At 41.8% G+C, this 22,005-nt stretch overlaps 1 protein-coding gene across 3 annotated transcripts in view; it reads left to right on the top strand.

Moving 5' to 3' along the window:
* The window catches only part of Tbc1d4 (TBC1 domain family member 4), a 162,244-nt gene that overhangs the window by 102,627 nt on the left and 37,612 nt on the right, over positions 1-22,005 (top strand). For all 3 annotated transcript variants that reach the window (XM_029468868.1, XM_021181592.2, XM_021181593.2), the window contains 5 exons: positions 1,144-1,248; positions 7,243-7,375; positions 11,769-11,860; positions 12,089-12,199; positions 14,192-14,311. In XM_029468868.1, the coding sequence (XP_029324728.1) occupies positions 1,144-1,248; positions 7,243-7,375; positions 11,769-11,860; positions 12,089-12,199; positions 14,192-14,311 (561 nt within the window). The remainder of the gene's footprint in view (positions 1-1,143; positions 1,249-7,242; positions 7,376-11,768; positions 11,861-12,088; positions 12,200-14,191; positions 14,312-22,005) is intronic.

Here is a 22,005-nt window from a genome sequence, read left to right as displayed (position 1 = left end):
GATTTTCTTAAAGAATCAGCTCCTGGTTTGGTTGATTCTTTATATAGTTCTTTTTGTTTCTACTTGGTTGATTTCAGCCCTGAGTTTGATTATTTCCTGCAGTCCACTCCAACAACTAGGAGTCTTAGAGATAGTTTTTAGCAGCTCAGCACAGTATCTCAAACCTATGTCATTAGCTGATCCAAAAATTTATATGCAAATCAGTCCGCAAGCACTTTTTTCTTTTTCTTTGAATTTGGGTGATGTCAGACACTTTTCTGTCAGCTTAGCTTTTTAAGTCACCGTGCTTGCTATTGAAACAAGGTGCTGATTACTTATTGGTCTCTCTAGGTATTCAGACCCAATTTTTACATTTTAAAAGTTTATTTTGAAAACCTATTTATGTATTATTAGTGCGTGCACATGTGTGTTTTAGTGCATATGCACATGTGTGTATGCTGCAGCGCACGTGCAGAGGTCAAGAGGCTGACTTCGTGGAGTTGGTTCTCTGCTTCCACCTTTCTGTGGATTCCAGGGAGTGAACCCAGGTTTCTAAGCTTCTACACCAAGTGAATTCACCGCTGAGCCATCTCATTCCAAGGCTGAACTTTTAATTAATCTAGCCGAAATCCTTTATCTTAGATAAAGCACAGTGATTTGTGAGTGTGGGTAATCGGTACCTGCAATAATGAACAGACATGCGAACACGAATCTCAATCAATTTTTATGTGCTCCCTTGAGTATCTATAAATCGACAAATGTTACAGAAAGTTCCATTCGAACTTTATGGAATTGTATATTTAGTTTGAGAATTGTCACTTGTACTTTTCCTGAGATTCTCAGCTCTACACAGAATAGGAAGGGTTTTATGGCGAGTCATTGATTGTTGTTCTAGGACAATAAATTGAAAACTCATTACAGGCAGACAGCATGTTTTCACTTTTAGAAGTGGATCACAGTAGCACAGAAAGCCAAGGGTTTGAGTGGATGTCTCCCTTTATCTGTTGCATTAGTGGGTATCCTGTGAGCCTGCTATGGCACTGTGTCTCTGTCTCATTGCCAGGAGGGAGAAATTTGTGGACTTAGGAAAGTGTAGAAATCACATCTATCTTTGCAGAACACATTCCTGTAAACACTGCTTGTGTGTCTTTTCCCTTCATCCAGGGAATAAAGCATGTTGATCACTTTGGCTTTATCTGTCGGGAGTCTCCGGAGCCGGGGCTGAGCCAGTATATCTGTTATGTGTTCCAGTGCGCCAACGAATCTCTGGTAAGTGGGCAGCCACCTCCCAGTGTCACTGCCAGTGGATCCCTGTCTTACAGAAGTCTCCTCCGTAGGGGGCCAGTCCTCCACGAGGAAATAAAAGGCCACCTAAAGAGATGTTCATACTCTGGAAGAATGCACAAAAGTAGAGAGCCACCACAGACAGGTCATCATGACACTTTTAGGTGTAGGCACTTTCTTGGCTTTAACAGATAGTATTGTATAACCATGGTTTTGTTTGTGTGTTTGATAGTGACAAAGGCACTAATTTTTTTTTTTGTGTGTGTGGACATAGCATCAGAAATTAGACAATAGTTCCATCAAGAGAGTAAAGAACTTGTCTTAATTTTCAAAACACTTATTTTTGTCTCTGGATTTTGTGAGTCTGGTTTTCCCCTCGCCTTCCTTATTCCTCTCTGAGAAGAACTGTGTAAGGCAGGTTTGGAAATACACCTGGTCAAGGAATATGTTGATATTTTTTTTCCTCCTCAATGTTTTTTTTCTGTTCTTCCACACACAGAGCCTTCCTTCTCTTCCATTGTAATACAAACCTTCAGAGGTCTACATCACCATGATTAGATGAATTTATAGAACAATATTAATTTTTATAGGACGTGGACATGCTTGTGTAAGCAAGGATACTGCATGTACTTATGCATGTGCACATGTACATGTATGCTCATAGGCATAGAGATCAAAGGACAATCTTGGGCATCGTCATCAGGAAGAATGTCTTTTCTTTTTTTGGTCATTGTGATGGTTTGTATATGCTCAGCCCAGGGAGTGTCACTATTAAAAGGTGTGGGCCTGTTGGAGTAGGTGTAGCCTTGTTGGAGTAGGTGTAGCCTTGTTGTTGGAGTAGGTGTGTCCCTGTGGGCATGGGCTTAAGACCCTTCCCAGAGTTACCTGGAAGTCAGTCTTCCACTGACAGCCTTCAGATGAAGATGTAGAACTCTCAGCTCTGCCAGCATCATGCCTGCCTAGATGCTGCCATGCTCCCACCTTGATGATAATGGACTGAACCTCTGAGCCTGTAAGCCAGCCCCAATTAAATGTTGTCCTTTATAAAATTTGCCTTGGCCATGGTGTCTGTTCACAGCAGTAAAACCCTAACTAAGACAATTAGGCCAGACTGGCTAGCCAGTGAGAACCAGGGACCCTCCTGTCCCCAGCTCCCCAACACAGGGACTCCAAACACAGCTACCACACCCAGCCTTTTTACAGGGCTGTAGAGATTTAACTCAGGTTTGTAAGCCAAGCATTTACCAAATGAGCTAAATCCCAGCCCATCACCCCAATTTTCTTAAACATATCCTGCTCCTACCAGCCTTTCCCCGTGTACGATGGTTTCAAGCCCCACTGTGCGTGCTACCTGGGGCTTATTACACCTAACTCTGACCTTCCCATGCCTGATAAGAACAATGAGATATTGAAGACCTGGGGGTGAGCTGACCCCTGACCTCTGGGTCTCCAGCTTTCTCCTTAGGAAATATGAAATTCCTGTTCCTTAGCAGTTTCTTGTTCTAGAAACTTACATTTGAGCTTGATTTTTCCCTCTAGATAATTCATGTTATTTAGTAAGTATTCACATGTCCCTATCCAGGTAAATAGATTACAGTTCAGGGCCAGGACTGAACTTTGAGGGACTTGTCCTTGGATGGTCATAGTGGGCAGCTTGATAGTTGACTCTGCACACCCTGCTCGTGGCTCTTCAGTTAGGCAGGCTCCCCTTGCTGTCCTTCATGTTTTTGGCCTTTCCATGACTGAATGGTCACATTGTTCATGAGGTCAGAGGCTGTCCTGGTTCAGGGACAATCAGAGATGCTCAATGTATCCCTTGCTCAGGATGGAGAACTTGGTAAAACCTACTTGATTATGGTCATGTTTTCAGGCTTTACTTCATCTTTAGGGCTTAGTTGGTTTTGTTTGTTTTAGAAACTTCCAATAGTGATAGAGATGTGGGGTATGCAGCCTTTCCATACTCGAGCTGGTGCCGCAGAACTGAGGATGGACAGACATACTGTCAATGCGTGCCTTCTTGTTCCACAAGGCATTATCAGGCTTAGTTTGGGTTTCATTATTTTTTTAAACTTTATGATTTTATTTTATTTATAATTTTTATTAGATATTTTCTTTATTTCCATTTCAAATGTTATCCCTTTTCCTGGTTTCCCCTCTGACACCCTCTCCTCCTCTCTTCTCCCCTTGCTCACCAACCCACCCACTCCTTCTTCCTGGCCCTGGCATTCCCCTACACTGGGGCATAGAGCCTTCACAGGACCAAGGGCCTCTCCTCCCATTGATGACTGACTAGACCATCTTCTGCTACATATGCAGCTGGAGCCATGAGTCCCATCCTGTGTCCTCTTTGGTTGGTGGTTTAGTCCCTGGAAGCTCTGGGGGTACTGGTTAGTTCATAATGTTGTTCCTCCTATGGGGCTGCAAACCCCTTCAGCTCCTTGAGTACTTTCGCTAGCTCCTTCATTCGTGACCCTGTGCTCAGTCCCATGGGTGACTGTGAGCATCCACTTCTGTATTTGTCAGGCACTGGCAGAGCCTCTCAGGAGACAGCTATATCTGGCTCCTGTCAGCAAGCTCTTTTTGGCTTCCACAATAGTGTCTGGGTTTGGTGGTTGTTTATGGAATTGATCCCCAGGTGGGGCAGTCTCTGGATGGTCATTCCTTCAGTCTCTGCTCCAAACTTTGTCTCTGTAACTCCTTCCATGGAAGGGTCCCATTATTTTTAAGAAAAGATCCAAGCTAAGATCTTTTAAGCCCCCTCTCTTCAAATTTTATCAGTCAGATTATTAACCCCAACATATGACATCAGAACTGCCAGTCAGAAGAAAAATCTCGCGTGCACTTCCTGTGAAATAGAGGATGACCAGGCCCTGACCAATAGGAGAGAAGAGTGAAGTCGATAACGTTGGTGGGAGCAGCTTGCTGAGTGAGAGGCCTGGAAAAGTAGAAGACAAAATATTCCTGAATGGCAGGCATATGCTGACTGGTCTTCTTGGAGCACCAACTCTACACAGTTACCGTTTTCTATTGCTTCTTTGTAACAATTGCAATAAGTTTGTGAACCCAACAGTTCTAGGATCCACCCGCCAGGCTATGCGCTGGTTAAGTTGTTCCCTCCCAGCTTCTCCCTTCTTTCCTCTAGGGTGGAAGTTAATACTGTTTCACAGCTATCGTTCCTTCAAAGTTCTTTCTCCAATTTGATTGAAAGAATGTCAAAAAAGCTTACATTTACTAATAAACAACCCTCGTACACTCTAAACACAGAGAGAAAATATTCAATTATAGTATAGTTAAAGTAAGTTAAAGAAAAGAGAAAAAGATCTATGCTAGTCTTGATCTAGAGTCTATGTGAACTTGAGCTTTAGTGATAGAGTAAGAAGATTTCTAATGAAATATTGGTATACTGATTGAAGGATGAGGTTTATATTCTAGAAGTTATCTTTCTCTTGTATCCCATGTGAATAAAATAATAAATCTTTAACATATGAGGAACAAGCATTGTGTGGAGAATGGGTAAGGGACAGAGTCCAGTTTGGGGGTTCTGTGAAAGGTGGTGAGGAAGACAGACTGATGTTGTAAGAAACACAACTAATTTATAATAGTTTTTCATTTGAAAAAAAAAAACAAGTATAGGTATTGTTTGGTCTCAGAACAGGAGGCATGGGACATGACTGGGCACAAGAACAGCGGTGTGAGCAGTCAGACACAGGGCCCAGGGGCTTGAACTTAACACATACAGGGAATGCCCCATCATGGCACTAGCTAGCCTCTTTAGCTGAGGGTTGCCTTTTATTAGCACTTGTTAACATGCTAGTACTCACTGGGTACCTTGAAAATTGAGGGTGCTTTCTAGCAAAAAATAAAAAAGGCTATATGCTCTTCAATTCTTTTTGTCTAAAATGCAATATAATATTTAAGCTTGGTATATTATATCTATAGGTATTATCTTCACTATAGATAGTCTTATTATTAATATGAATGAACTTTGTCTGTCTGATCTCATGCTGTTTGCCGAGAGGGGAACTGTGCCAGATAGCAACTTGCCAAAATACTTGCTTTTTGTTTGTATGACTGACATTTCTGCCTGTCCGTTTGCTTTTGCCCTTTTGATGTGACCTGTGATGTTCTCCTTGTATTTATAATGCTTTAATGTGAAATTTTAAGTGCACTAACCTTGTGACAGAATTTATAGGCTGTCTGAAAAAGTGATGGGTTTAGAAAAGGAAGTATTTCGTAGGTTACATGGGATTTTAAATTGTATTTTAATAGTATTTACAGCAAAGATAGGTTAGCCATCACATTTCAGTCATATCAAAATGACCTCATGTTTCATCTAGAAATAGAGAAGAAAACACAGACATATTTCTATAGGAAACGCTTCACAAGGAACATTTAAGGAACAAACCACACACACACACACACACACACACAGAGAGAAAGAGAGAGAGAGAAACACACACAGTATTTATATGTAAGGAATTTGTATATTTATATGTTTAATGTACAAATTATACACATATATGTTATATATGTATACATGTATTATATATACATGTTATATATGTATACATGTATTTTATATCTATAAATATATGCTATGTATTACAGAATCCATTGACAGCCCCTGCAGTGTCTGACATAAAGAGGAAACAAGAAATTGAATATGGAAGCGCATATGCATAAATAACTAAATTTCTTTTGAATAGAAAACTAGGTGAAATAAAGATAGAAAGGCATTAAATACTTTTAGTTCTAAAAAATGGGGAATTTTTATTTTTAATTGTAGTATAAGTGACAATTATTAGAAAATCCATCTTTGTAGAGTGCTGTAAAATTATTCCTATGCTTTTCCGAGGCTCAGCATACCATGAACTACAACAACGATGGCTGATTGCTTAGGTTTTTGAAGTCTCGTTTCAGTTTTCCTGAGCTAGTAGGGTTTTTGCATATCCCAGGTTCCTCTTCCCTTCAAACAAAGAAGTAGATTACTATTCTTTTAGAGCAACTTCTTCTTAGACTCAGCTGTGGAAGATGGGAAGAACAGAGTGAAGACATATTGTACTATTCATGAAAGGCGGTTTTACTTACCAGACCTGGTTGAGATGAGACCATTGGGATCCAACATCTCTGCCATGAGGGGTTTAGAATTATCCCAGAATCCTCTCATGTGTGGGGACATCTCCTCTTCCGTTAGTGATTATGTCGCAGAGAGAGTGCTGAAACCTGAGGAAGATGAAGAGCTACTTCAAAAGAGTAACCCAGATACTAGATAGTCGGTTCAAATGCTGGCCCAGCTCAAGAGCCGTGCAGAAAATAGGCTGGCCATTCTGGGCTGCCGGCCCCACAGTGTGAGAGCCAGTTCTTAGGAATTTAGATGCAAGAACTTAGAACCACAAGCTATAAGTAAGATGGTAATAGATCAGACACCGTAACCAAAGACCAACAGTATTCATAGATTTTCCCACTGGTATTTAATTTGAGATTACTTATCCCAGAGCTCTACTCAAACCGAGTTTGAGCTTTGTTTACACTGAGAACAGCCTAGAAGAACAGGGTGCCTATTAAGACAATTGAACATTTGACTCTAATTTGTCGTTCCCAATATATACCCAAGGAAACTTCCAAAGAGATGTGTTATCTGATAAGTCATTTAATTAAGCAAAGACTTGATCTGCTAATTAAACTGTCTGTGATAGTGGAGCCGCCTGGGAGACTTGAAAATAGCAATCCAATAATAGATCTCTACTATAGGCCACAGACTGCAGTGGTCTTATTTCATCTAGCTTTTAATTAGATGGATGAAAGATCTGACGTCAACACTTGTTGTTTGTTCTCTGCCAGCTTGGTTAGTCATCAGAATTCTATTATTTATTACTTAGTCGGCCATCTATAAAGGCTCACATTGCTGCTGGTTTTTTTTTTTTTAATGTTTCCCTGAAAGCTGATTTTTATAGACACAAGTTCTGTTTCTTCTTGTAGGTGGATGAGGTCATGCTGACTCTGAAGCAAGCTTTCAGCACGGCTGCTGCGCTGCAGAGCGCCAAGACGCAGATTAAGCTGTGTGAGACCTGCCCCATGCACTCTTTGCATAAGCTCTGTGAGAGAATCGAAGGTACCACAGAACATGGCCTTGGCGTGAGAGGAGTTTGCTTTGGCATCTTGACACACTGAGGTCCCCACTGTCATTGAATAGTTCTTTGTTTCCGATGTGAACAAGACCCCCCCCCCCCAACTCCCCGAGCGTTTCTCAAGTCTAGTCAAACTCAACCGTGCCATCCGCCGCTTCTGCATGCCTTCCTTTCTCCCTTTTCTTCTGAGGCAAACTCAAGCCAAGAGCTTGTATTTCCCACAGTTCTTATGTCTGGTTCTATATGTGCACAGTGGGAACCAAGCAAACATTTGCTGAGTTGAGGGGAGAGACACAAACTCCCTAAAGACTGTTCAGTTTTTCCTTTTGTTCTCGCTCTCACTTGGCAATATATTCCTTTATTCTGAAAGTTGAGAAGTGTAGCAAAACTTGCTTGGTTTTTAGGATCTTTGGAAGAATTAAGAGAATGGAAGTGGTATCATGAAGCAAGGTTTTTTTTGTTGTTGTTGTTGTTGTTTTTTTTTTTTTTTGGTTTGGTTTGGTTTGGTTTGGTTTGGTTTTTTGTTTTTGTTTTTAATCTGTGCTGAGATGCTGTCTAGTAACACTGGTCAATTGACCTCTGTGGACCAGGCAGGATGTGTTGGGGAATGCAGAAATGTTTGACATGCGCTGTGCCTGAGGAAACATTTTAGTCTGATGAAGACAGGCATGTGAGCAAAGACAGGCTGTTCTGGATGAGAGATGCTGTAATGTAGGGAAAACAGGGCAAACTCCACAGTAAGGCTGATACATTCACTGTGGAACCTAGCTGTGAGTTCTAGCCCATAGGCACCAAACAAGCATGTGCCGCAGTGTAGACTTATTGAATATAAAAATATCCACACAGCTCTATGATCTAAATCTATTGCAAGGTAATATCCAGGTCTTAACGTTTATAAGGGTGATTTTTAAAGAATGGTTATTACTCTAAACATAGGAAACATTTATCAAATGGAATGCATGTAACCAAATGGAAGGTGTGTGTGTGTGTGTGTGCGTGTGCGTGTGCGTGTGCGTGTGTGTGTGTGTGTGTGTGGTTGGTGAAGGGAACATTATAATCTATGTGGAGGGTGATTACTTAGGACTAATTAATGGTACAGAGGGAGAGAGGGAGAGAGAGCCCTTCCATTTGTCTACTCATAAGTTATTTCAGCTGGATCTAACAAAAACCAAATAAAAATAAGGATTTAAAGAGAGAAGCATTTTTAATCCTGAAAGATGGAAAGGACATATTCAGATACCAAAAAAAAAAGCAAAAAATAGAAACAAAATAAAACACATATAAAAATCAATCACCAATAACCTGGACCTACTAATTCTTAGTGTTTATTTACCAGCAACTGCTTATTTGGGAGTACATGCTCTGCAGATTGGCTCTCAAACTTGTCAAAATGCCACATATAAGAAAAAGGGGAAACTTCTGAGGAAGTCATGGAAGACATTTTCAAGCCACTTCTTCGGTGGTTCTCATACCTTGAGGACAACCAACAGCTCTCTGATTGCCCTTAAGACCCTCTCACCAAGCAGGAAATCATGGCTGGTGCTGGAAACCCTCCCGTCTTAGCCAGTGTTCCATTGCTCTGAACACCGTCACCACGGCATCTCTTTCACTGGAGCTTGCCTACAGTTTCAGAGGCTTAGTCCATATCATCATGGAGGGGAACATGATAGCATGCAGGCAGGCATGGAAGGAGTAGCTGAGAGCTGTATCCTGATCCGAGGGTGGAAACAAGAACTCACTATGTAAACCAGGCTGGCTTCTAACTCACAGAGGTCCTCCTGCTTCTACCTCCTGAGATCTGGAATTAAAAGTATGCAGCACCATGTCTGGCTACATTCTGGTACATGCAAACGTAATTGACTGACTAGCAGAGATACATAGCATATCCGTTAAAAGCCACATAAGAAAACACATGGATTAAGTTTGAAACATCTTTGACCGTTTGGTTTTAGAGAATGGCCAAAGAGTTTTCTAAGTCTCTATCATGTGTGCTTTCTGTAGCACAACACAATGCTCAGACAGGAAGTGAACATCAACATTAACTCTTAACCAAATAAAAGCCTTCATCGCTCTTCACCAGGTTTTTTTTTTTTTTTTCCTTCTTCATCCAGAATCCAATTCTGGCCTAATCAATTCTAATCCAATTCTGATGTTTTGCCTTGTTATTCCACAGTCTGCAAGATGCACGAAAGTTTTATCTTTATTCACATAGGGATGTGAATCAATACGATAAAAATCTCAGCTGAGAAGTAATATGATAAAATCTCATCTGAGAATCAATATGGCAGTTTGTCATCTGAGAGCCTCTTCAGGAGCCTTTGCTAGTACATAAGAAGTCAGGCTTATGAGTGCTTCCTACCATCAAAATAGATTTCAGCGTTATCTCTGTGACCATCTATAGAATATTGCCCATGCTTCCGAGAGAAAGGAGGGGATGAAAAGTCACTGTCCTTGTCCCTGTTCCTGCCTCATAGTGAACTTCAATAGGTGCACTTGTGGGCAAGCTTGTGTAAGCCAGCTGTGCATGACTCCTTGTAGTCATGAACTAAATTCTAATTTTTTGCAACAGTTTTTAAAAAGGTATCTTTGCCATGCTATCTGCAGAGATCTGGGTCATTTTTTAAAAAGTCACTAAAGTGTAGAGACTGAGGAGGTGGCGAGCAAACTGGGTGGAGAGCAAACAGTGTAAGCACGAGGACCGACATTTAGCACACGTATATGAAGACTGACATTTAACACACTTACAAAGGGTAGGCATCATGACACAAGCCTGCTAGCCCATTGCTGGAGTGCAAAGAACAGAGACGAGTGTGTCTTGTGTCTTAGGGGATAGATGGCAAGAGAGTCAAGCTGAAGCGGAAATGACATTCCAAACTGAGGTGGATGGGAGAGAGAAAAGACATCCGACATCAACCACTGGCTTCAACACCTTCTCAACTCCCCCCAAAATCAACCCATGCACACGGCTAAAGTTCCCACAGATTGCTTTGCTTTCAGTATCTGACACTTTGTGTTTTCCTTAGAAATCCAATTAGAATACTTAACCGCAGGCTTATGAAACATGGTAGTGCTTGTAGTGAAACTCTGTTACACTGAATTAAGTCGTAAGAAAGTATTTTTAGTCAGCAACTTTGTCTTATCCATTATAAGTAAAAATACCAGATGCCGCGGAAAACACTAAAATCTTGGCTTGATATTTTAGACTGTGTTTACCATCCGAGAGTGAGAACCTTTCATGACCATCTTTTTACTTTAACGTTATTTATTTAGTTGTTATGTGTAGTGGCATGTGAGTCCTAGTGTGGCACAGGTCTCATGTGGAGGTCAGAGGACAACTTGATTAAGTTGCTTTTCATTTCCTGACATCTGGTTTGTGGGGTGCAAACTTGGCGGCAAACACCTTTAACCTCTGGTCCATCTTGCTTAATACCAAATTATTTTTAAAAATTGCTAGTCCACATAAAAGTTTACTATATGTTATATATGGCTAGATGGCTTCTCTGTAATCCAAATATAGTGGCAATACTTACAGGGACAGGTAACTTGTATGTTTACAATGGATGCTCACTTGATCATTGTAACTGTGAATTAAACTTTCTCCCCCCCCCTTTTTTTAACAAAAAAATTAAAAATAGAAACATCCTTATGGAGACAATTCTCCAAGGACTTTGTATACACTCTGTGTGCATGCGTGGAATATTTGCTGGAATTTACAGTCTAGCACACATGGAAAGGTTTGCTGCACAGCGCAGAGATTGCTGAGGTGACAAGATTTGAAGCTGACTTGGGCTACAAAATGAGATGATCTAACAACAACAATGACAATGAAAAACAGTGGAAAGGTTTATAAATATCTCAATACAGAGAAGTAAAGTATTTTATGGAATAATTGCCCAAAATGAAGTTTTACTCGATTTAAATGGAAGGCCCGAGTAGGGATCACCCTTGTTTCAGTTGTCCTGTATTTCAACGTTACTATTAACTTACGTTTATGATGGGTAGCTCAGCAGTCGCGGCTAAGGCTAGCCCTTGACTTTCCAAACTTTCTAACTAACACGGGCCCTGGGCTGCCATGTGAGTTCCCTTGGGAGTTCTCATAGTCCTTGGTTTGCTAGTTTAGGGAGTAGAAGCTGGCTGTTCTTGGCAGCATTAGAGATTCTTTGTAGACATTCGCAGTCCAGGTCCACTGGGGTATCTGCTGGTTTAGGTGCTTTGCTGCTAGGTTTTGTCTTTCTGCTGTTCATGCTCCAGGGTTCCCCATCCTGAGAAGACTGAAGTTAGGAACCAGCTGAGGGAGGGGGAGGGTAACTTCCGGCCGACATGCGTGCGCTTACACCTCTGAAGGCAGCCTCTACCTCCAGCTTCCTCATCTTTTAGGTCTCTACCCACCTCGAGCCAAGCTGGTAATCCAGAGGCACCTCTCTTCGCTGACGGATAACGAGCAAGCTGACATCTTTGAACGGGTTCAGGTAACACTCTTCACAGATCTCCTGTAACAAACGTCAGGAGCAACATGGGGTCCCATCACTGAATTCTTCTTTTCGTTCCATTGCCTGGAAGATACACATCCCTACGGTTAGCAGAATGGGAAAGCTAGATTTCTATATATCCTCTAGACATGTAAATCTAGCTGAGGTTATACCAAGAGCGGTGAGTCCCGTTTGCCCTACTCGGCTCTCCCCTCGTGTTTTCAACAGAAGATGAAGCCCATCAGCGACCAGGAGGAGAACGAACTTGTGATTTTGCACCTGAGGCAGCTCTGTGAAGCCAAGCAGAGGACCCACGTGCACATCGGGGAAGGGCCGGCGGTGAGAGCAGACCTCCTCCTTGGTTTATGTCTGTCTGTGCATTAATTCACACATGGAGTTAAGAGATCACACACGACATGGGAGAGGATTCGTTCCTTTGGGCTCTCCCCTTTGTTAGGGTGTTTCTGTGCCTTAGAAAAAAACCTAGCATTTATGAGGTTCATGGGAAATTTTAGCAGACACTGGTGCATGGAGATGGATACAATCATTATAGTTTCAAAATGTAAAATAACTTGGTATTTTGGGTAGAAAAAAGGCAACCATGTAGATTCACAATGTACAACAATGAATGAACATATGTTAAAATTACATTGACCTATGATTTTTTTTTTTTTTTTACATATTTCTACACCTGTTTTATCTGAATGGTAACATGGACCATGGTCATTCTTGTGCATGCCTGCTTCCACTGTAAACTGAAGGATGGCATGTCTGAGCCCATGGGTTTGAATAAATTCTCAGTTGCACAGTGATTAACAAAGCAAAAACAACAAACAAACAAACCAACAACCCACCACAAGACCACCATCACTAGAACCCTACATACACACCTCCAAAGGACACAGATAAATCCTGGTTTTGTATTTCACTGCCCCTTTTGTTGCATCAGTGACTTATTTTGGTGTGGAGACATTTGAGATGGAGCCCAGCTTTCCCCCAAACTCCAGGTCTTCCTGCTTCAGCCTTCCCAGAGGTAGAATTAGAAGTTCCTATCACCGTGCCTGGCTTTGCAGCCAAAGCTGTTGCTTCTCTCTTTGGTACATTTTGTGTGTTTTGTGTGTGCATGAGTGTGGAGGTCAGAGAAGAGTCTCCAGGAGTCAGTTCTTTCTTCCCAGGAACCTCCCTTGAGTCTAACCCAGGTGGTCAGGCATGCAGAAACTCCCTTGCTAGCTGAGCCATCTCACCCTCCCCTCTAAGATGCAGGGGGTGATCAGGCGTGACCCTTTGAGAGCCCCTGCACCCGCCTGAAGCCAGCAGACTAGTCTGCCCTTTCAGTCTCTTTCTCTTGACCTTTGTGTGACATTAAATATGCCGAGGTGATAAATTCCCCTAAAACATCGGGCCTCTCTTCTTAGCATTGATATTAACATATTTCCCATTTATCTAGTGCTTGAGGGCTCCCTCTCAGGGTTCCCCCTAGCTTCACCTTCTCAGTTCGGCAGAGGACCTGATTTTTATGGTATTTATGGGATTAAATACTCAAGAGCACCTAACCGAAGACACCCCATTGATTCACGTTACTGGCAGATCTTTACTACTCTGAAAGGTACATGACCACGTACAAATAAGAATGGAGGGTTTGTCGTCGTTGTTGTTTAAGATTTATTGATTTTGTCTGTCTGACTGGTTTGCCGTCACATGTGTCTGTCTGTGCATGTGTGTGTGTATGGGGGGGGGGCGACCACAGAGGTCAGAAGAGGCATTGGATCCCCTAGAACTGGAGTTATGAAAGACTGTGATCTACTGTGGATGTGCTAGGATCAGAACCTGGGTCCTCCGAGAGAACAACCAGTGCTCGTAATCACTGAGCCACTTCTCCAGCCCTGAAACCTGAGTTTCACAAAGGCATCACTGGGATGCAGCTTAGGTCTCAGAGTTTTCTGCTCGTTGAAAGTTGCTTTCCCGTATGACTGGGCCACACCACAGACAGACACGTTGGAAAAGGATGGAGGTAGTCAAATGAAAAACAGCAGAAAAACTGACATCCTGAGTTTTTAATCTTTGGTAAATGAAGCGGGGAAATATACGTGAAGTGGAGAGGCATGGGGAAAGGTTTTATTTTTGTCTTTTTTATTACGTACAATATTAAACTCTCTTCCTTATAATCTTTGTGTTCACAGTGTGGAACCTAAATTATTACGTCTTAATTGGGCGACTTGAAGATTGCTTGCACTTTTTTTTTTTTTTAACTGCTTCTTCCTGAGCCTACATTTAAGGCCTCATTTAACCACAAGTGTGCTGACACTAACCCTGCTGTTTTTCTTTTCCTAGATTATTTCAAATAGTACCATCCCAGAAAATGTGACAAGTGGTGGGAGGTTCAAGCTTGATGTTCTGAAAAACAAAGCGAAGAGATCCTTAACTTCCTCCCTGGAAAATATCTTCTCCAGGGTAAGACTGAACTGGGCTATCCTAGGCAAACATATCTGCTTTCTGCTTCACTTGTGATCAGCTCGCTGAAGGGTTCGTCAAGGGGGTGCTGTTAAGAAAACTTTAATTCAGTTAGCACTGCAATAACATAATCTTGTAATCTCTAAATTTGAGAATCAGAGGCAAGACTGGAATGAGCAGCTAGCCTGGGCTACAGAGTAGCACCATGTCTTAGAAACCTCATAAAACAAGTTTCCTTCTTCGGAAGGTCTAGATTTGTTCTCTGACCTCTGAAATCTGAGGTCAAGCCACAGAGATTTCTTGTTAGAGATATGTATGTGTAGAAATGGGGAATCCAATCCTGATGTGCAGTTCTGTAAGAACTTCTGATGTTTTGATATCTCATAATGTATTTTAAAATGTCTGCTTTTCCTTTGTCCACTATTAGATGTTGACATAAAGTGTTAAGAACAGTATGAAGTAATGGAAAAATTATGTATCCAATTTAGAAATTTTACACGTTTCATTTAAATGTTAGCAACATGTTTCCCTTTGCCCTGGGGTTTCCTCTTTCTGAATCATGAAGTCTTAGGCCAGGGCTGCCATGATTTAGGTGTGAATGCTACCTTTGTGGTCTAAGAGCCAGCCTACAGGAGACAGGTGCCAGCAGAAGAGGGTGCCTGGTGTGGGGAGCCTGACTAGTGAAGGAAGGCTTAGCCTGTGAAGGGAAGTCTAGCTGAGTGTTTGAGGTGGAGGGTAGGAGCAAGCACTCACAGAGAAAGGTGCCTTATGCCAGGAGCCAGAGGCTGAACAGGCTGAGGGTGCTAACTGCAGTTGTGGTGTAGTAGCCCCAGTGCAGTGAAGAGAATGTTAGACCAGATGCAGCCGAATGGGCTCAGTCAGAGGATGGTTATATTTTATGGCTTCAGTAATGTTCAATGCATCCAGGGGAGGAGGGAATTGCAAAGAGGAAAAGGGTGGACGTCAGAAGGAACTCTTCCGTTGGGTTTAACTTAGACGTATGTGCATGAGACTGTGCATAAATGGGCATGCTCTATGCAGCTCCTAGCTTTATTGATGGAGGGCACCTGGGAGCAGCTTTCCTGTCCACCCCTGACAGCCAGCTGGGTTGGGTGACATCTGACTTCTGGAGTTTGGTTTTTCCATGGCAAATAGTTTTGTGCCATGGCTCTTGTTGGTTGCACACTGCCTGTGACCTACAGCTTGGGCATGCCTCTAGTCCAAACTCCTCAGATAGCTGCCATTTTCTGGTCTTTGACAACTTGGCTTCATTAGTTTCTTGCCTCAGGGTGTGATGTCATTAACAACCAGAAAGCAGAAGAAGGCACAAAGAAGAGAGTTCTTTTGTTCCACTTCGGTGTGTTCTGGGAGTGGGGTGGGGGTGTGCCCATTGCCTGGGGAGTTGGTGAGGAGCAAATGAGCTGATAGACAGACAGACAGCACTTAGAGTACTGCTCATCCTGCTGCTGTTATTATAAAACAATGCTGGATGTGTCATTTAGCAATGAGCTCTGAACTATTATATGGCTCTATATGTATATATATGTGTATATACATATATGTTTATCTATCAATCATCTGTCTACTATCTATCTATCTATCTATCTATCTATCTATCTATCTATCTATCTATCATCTATCATCTATCTATCTATCTATCTATCTATCATCTATCAATTATCTGTCTCTATCATCTATCTATCTATCTATCTATCTATCATCTATCTATCTATCTATCTATCTATCTATCATCTATCTATCTATCTATCTATTATCTATCATCTATCTATCTATCTATCTATCTATCATCTATCTATCTATCTATCTATCTATCATCTATCTATCTATCTATCTATTANCTATCTATCTATCTATTATCTATCATCTATCTATCTATCTATCTATCATCTATCTATCTATCTATCTATCTATCTATCTATCTATCTATCTATCAATCATCTATCTATCTATCTATCTATCTATCTATCTATCTATCTATCTATCATCTATCTATTCATAATCTGTCTGTCTCTCCATCCATCCTAGGCCATTCCAAGTAACATTATTTTGGGAATTTATTGGCACGAGGCGCTCACCATTATACGGCCTCTATTGTAACTGTTTTATGGAGTTATGCCCCTAAGGAAGACGGGTGGCAACACATTCCAAGTCAACATTATGCCCCTCTCAGGTCATGTATGACCGTGAAAAACATCACTTAAATAACACCAGACTTGGTGCTCTTGTCCTGTAAGGGAGTGCAAGCTAATTACTGACCAGGACCCTCTAAAGTGAATGTGCTTAATAGCTTAAGAGCACACTCTAAACTCACAGTCAATTGCTTATAATTTATCTTGTCATGCTAAAATATATGTAAATGGGCACAATTAGGGTCTCTTGAGAAAAATCATGTCAAGATCTCAGTTTAAAAGAGGTGTCGTAGATAGGCTGGGGTTTAGAAGTTAGTGGGGCGTTTTCATTATGGTGGGTATATTTATATCCCAGTGTGTCCGGCTAATATTGCCCATATGTGCATGGATGGAGGGTTATCATGTGGAGCATGAGCAATCCTTTACTTTCATTTTTAAGCAGAACTTACAGGAGAAACCAGAGAGAGGATTGAGCTTGTCTGCCAGTCTCCTTAGCTGTGATCATATGCTAACATCATTTTATTTTATTTTATTTTATTTTATTTTTTTACTTATTCACTTTACATCCTGTTCACTGCCTCTACTTCTGGCCACCCCCTCCCACATGCCTTCTGCTATTCTTTTTTTCTTTTTTTTCCTCTGAGCAGGTGGGGGCACCCCTGGGTATCCCCTACCCTGGAACTTCAATCTCTGCAAGGCTTGGTGCTTCCTCTTCTGCTGAGGTCAGACAAGGCAGCCCAGTTAGAACATATCCCACATATAGTATATGTTCTAGGATAACCCCATTCAAGTTGTTCAGGACCCACAGGAAGGTCAAACTGCACATCTGATACATATGTGCTGTGAGACCTGGGTCCAGCCTGTGTACGTTCTTTGGTTGGTAGTTCAGACTCTGAGAGCCCTAAGGGTACAGGTTAATTGACTCTGTTGGTCTTCCTGTGGAGTTCCTATCTCCTTTGTGGCCCACAATCCTTCCTCCTATTCTTCCATAAGAGTCCCCAAGCTCCATTCATGGCCCACAGGCATCTGTATCCGTCTCAGTCAGCTGCCAGGTGGAGCCTCTCAGAGGACAGCCATGCTCCTGTCTGCAAGCATCACAGAGATGAAGTGGCCGAGTGGTTAAGGCTATGGATTGTTAACATCTTTTGTGGGGCTTTTCAGGAAGAGAACCCTGAACTTATATCAAAATATATAGGAAGTGGGACTGGGGCGGCTGGTGTAGATGTACTACAGGTGATTCTGATGTACAGTATGAAGTTTCTACTTAACTCACCACTGTGACGCTTCATGCTCCAGGCCAGCATTTATTCTTACAGTATGGACACACTTGAACAGCTATACCATTATCTAGGACAGTGGTTCCCAACCTTCCTAATGCTATTCCCTTTAATGCAGTTCCTTAGGTTGTGGTGACCTCCCCAACCATGAAACTGTTTTGTTTCTACTGTTATGAATCATATTGTAAGTATCTAATAGGCTACCTTAAAGGGACTGCAACTCACAAGTTGAAAACTGCTGGTCTAGGAGCCTGTCTGTCGTACAGAATCCTGGCCTAACCTTAGAACTGCCTCATCAGAAAATCTGGAGTCATGTCCAATAGTGTGGGCTTTAACAAATCCCCCAGGTCACACCAACACAACCTCAAGTTTGAGAGCTGCTGCTCTGGACAAGTGTGATACTTGAGGCTCTGACAGCTCAGGTAGGGGATTTACCAATACCTGTCAAAATGTCACCTGCAGGAAGGGAACACAGTTTTTCGTAACAATTTCATCAGAATGATGGAGTAGCTGGTGAGGGACCCGAAAGCAAGATCTGTCCCTGGCAGCCTTTAGGAACTTAGACAACTTCATTTCTATTCAACTGTAGTTTCACCATTTGTAAAATGTGCATTGCAATACTAAGTTACATTATAAATTAGCATTGTGAAAGGACCACTCTGGAAGTGTGACCGTGGTAGTCACTGTAGGCTGGAAACCTGCAGTTTACAAAGAAGCTGAAGGGCTGCCTTTGTCCTCCATTTAGACCTTGGTACTCTGCACAGTCCTTGCCAGGCTGACTTTGAAGTGTCTCTTCTGCATGCCTTGAATTGCTGTAATGGCTCTCAGCAAGGCCAAGGCCAATTTATTTTGGTCTCTGTGAATACTGTAGCTTTTGTGTACTGGGGTGATGCCAAATGCTATAAATGTTGTGGCCTACCAAGGTCTTCCCATGTAACAGAAGGCTGGCCACTCCATCTGTCTGGTAAAAGTCTGACAGATCTAACTGGGTTTGTGTTCCACAGCTTACTGTTTTCCCAATTTGGGTGACAGAGTAGAACTTCAGTTCAGCCTGAGTGTAGCTCTACATTGCTTTCCAAAGCGAGATGTACTTGTTTATAAGATGGGATTCCTGTTATAATTTCTTAGAAGCTCAGATCATTAACACTGAAATGTGGACCCAAGGAAAATGACAGGCATAGGAGTTCCCCAGTCGTCATGCTCTAAAACTGAGAAAGCCGTATGTTTAGAGATTGAAGACAGAAACATGTGTTCTGTTTGCTTTTTGCTGTTTCTCGGGTACCTATATGCACTCTGGTGTAAAATGTGACTTATTTTGAATCCCTTTCTGATCTTGAGAGCAATGTCCACTGTTTGGTTTTTTGAGACAGGGTTTCTCTGTATAACCTTGGCTGTCCTGGATCTCACTTTGTAGACCAGGCTGGCCTCGAACTCAGAAATCCACCTGCCTCTGCCTCCCAAGTGCTGGGATTAAAGGCGTGTGCCACCACCGCCCGGCTATGATGCAAATTCTTTTTCTCATGGGAATGGTCTGTGATATGGGGACAGGTTGTCATATAAGCTACAGCTAAAAGTAGCAGGCGTCATCGGCCTTACTGAATGTCTTCCAGCCACACACTATTGCAAAAATTCATTAGCTGTAAATATATCTCCTAACTATATGCTTGCTTGCTATAATGCAGAATTAAAAGGTTTAAAGAGCACTGAGAGATTCTAGGTCATTTCAGGACACCTAACTCCGCATACCTAATGTAGGTGAATTCCCTGTTGTAATTCCACCTTCCCGTAAAGCCAGACCACACGGGGGCAGCACTGAGTAAGGGCTCAAGGGCATATTTTTTTATTTTTTATTTGGAGTAGATAATTTTTATTCTGCTGTTTAGAATGAAAACAATATGTTTTTACGTATTCACTTTATACCCCTTTCACTGTCCCCCTCCCCATCACCCCATCACAATCCTTCCCCCCTTCCCCTTCCCCTTCCCTGCCCCACCTGCTCACAGAGCATACTCTTAATTGTGCTTCCCGTGTTTACATTGCTGCCTGTCCTTTGCCAGCTAGGAAGTTGCCTTGACCACAATAACCTATCAGAATTTCCATGCAGTGTGAAATGCTTACCACCAAGTGGCTCTTGATCCTTGGCTGTGACTTTTATTGTTGATAAAGTTGTTATTCTCTAAGGAGCCTATGGAGATCTCAAACACACACACACACACACACACACACACTGATCATGAATAAGAATAATTTACTTTGTAAAGCAAGAGCCATAAGTATGAAACAATTAACTAAGGGTAAGGAAGAGCTCTGAATGCTTTCAGTAGTAGCTACAAAGGAAAAGTTCAATAGAAGGCTAGAAAAGCAAGTCATCTGGAAAACAAAAGAAAACAACGCCATGGGAAAACGAAACAGTGTAAAACTTAAAGGCATATGTTCTGGGAGCTCCACCAAAGGACAAAGGACAAAGCTCCCAAAAGACACAGCACAGGTTTTCAAATAAATAATTAAAGAAAATATGTTAGAGCTCATGAACATGGCTTTCTAGATCTAATAGACTCAGAAAAGTGCACACTAGAGCAACTGGATAAAGTTCACATTAAGGCCTGTGGTCATGCAGTCTCTGTTGCTTAAAAGGGGAAACAGGGCCAGGTACACAAAAGCTGTAGAGCCACACAGCCTGTGAACAAAGGATGCCGAGCAAGGATAAAGGATGATGAAGGAAGCTTTTCACACATCCACGTGAACTACTAGTGAAGTGTAAGCACAGAATAGGGACATTTGCAGCTATGCCAATCAAGATGAACGCCATCCTAGCCTCCCCCTTCTCAGAAAGTACCTGGTGAATGTGTGCCACCAAAATGAGGAAGAACACTGAGAAAGAGGAAGATGGGACTCTAATGCCAGAGGCTTCAAAGGAAATGTTTCGGTTGATGGTGAAAAGGGTACCAGGAAGCTCTATAGATCCAGTCCAGATCGGGGCAGGAGGACAAAAGTCTCAATACTGAGTTCAAAGATGAAGACTGTCACTGTTGGATCATGTGATGTTAGACAATACGGTGATCTGTTGGAAAATTTCATGACTACCGAATAAGAAGTCATTTTTAACCCCCTAAGAAAGGAAGAGACAAGACACAAGATGCAATCATATGAAATTGTGGTAGCTATGTAGATGACCGCAAACAGTCCTTACAAAGGCAGGATAATAAAAGTAGAAAAAGACAGATTGAACTGGTGATAAAATGGGGGAGGAGGAAAGCAAGAGGGGAGTGAAGGGAAGAGAGAGAATATGTGTTAAAACAAGCAAGAATACTTAATTCGTCTTCCAGATCCTGTCTGAAGCAGGAAGACTAAGGAATGACACCATGGGTGGCATACTGGAAGCATCAGTACAGATCAGTGGTCCTCAGCAGGGGTGGGGACTCACAACACCTTTGGGGGAGTCCCATGTCAGATATACTATATGTCAGATATTTACATTATGACTCATAATAGGAGTACAATCATAGTTCTGAAGTAGCAACAAAATACTTTTGTGGTTGGGGAGGTCCCCACAACATGAGGAACTTTATCAAAGAGACGTAGCATTGGGAAGGTTGAGAACCACTGGCGTAAGTCATCTCAAGGCTTGCTTTTGGGGGTGTAGTTCCAAGTGTGAGAGAAGAAGTTGGTAGTGCAACTTTGCAATAAAAGACTGGCTAACAAAATTTGAGTTTTGGGACTTTGTACGGATATTACTTGGATTAAAGATTAAAATAAAATTTAATTCTTTCCAACCTCCCAAATTGAATTGAACTCACACACAGACACACACACACACACACACACACACACACACACATATATACACATACATATATATATGTAAATATATGTGTCTATCTATCTATCTATCTATCTATCTATCTATCTATCTATCTATCTATCTATACATATACACTATTTATTAGTATATATGAGGGTGGATTTAAAAACAGCAAATACTATGAAATGCTGTGTATCCCTTCTTTTTCCAGAGGCCCTGGTCCATACCTGATTTGCGTTTCTGGTCACTCCGTTTAGAAGTTCTCTGTGTCTTTGATGTGTCACCTCTTAAGACCTTGTGTATGATTGCTTCTCAACCAACCTCTGTGTTCTGTTTCCTCTATTTGGCTTAGGTTTGTGTGTGTGTGTGTGTGTGTGTGTGTGTGTGTGTGTGTGTAACATGAGACGAATAGATAGCCGTCTGTTATGTTATGTCATGTTTTTTAGATTGTGTTGAGATGTCTAC

The sequence above is a fragment of the Mus caroli genome, chromosome 14, assembly GCF_900094665.2.
Source record: "Mus caroli chromosome 14, CAROLI_EIJ_v1.1, whole genome shotgun sequence".
Taxonomy (NCBI): domain Eukaryota; kingdom Metazoa; phylum Chordata; class Mammalia; order Rodentia; family Muridae; genus Mus; species Mus caroli.
The sequence above is the reverse complement of the archived record's forward strand: the minus strand, read 5'-3'. Positions and strand labels throughout refer to the sequence as shown.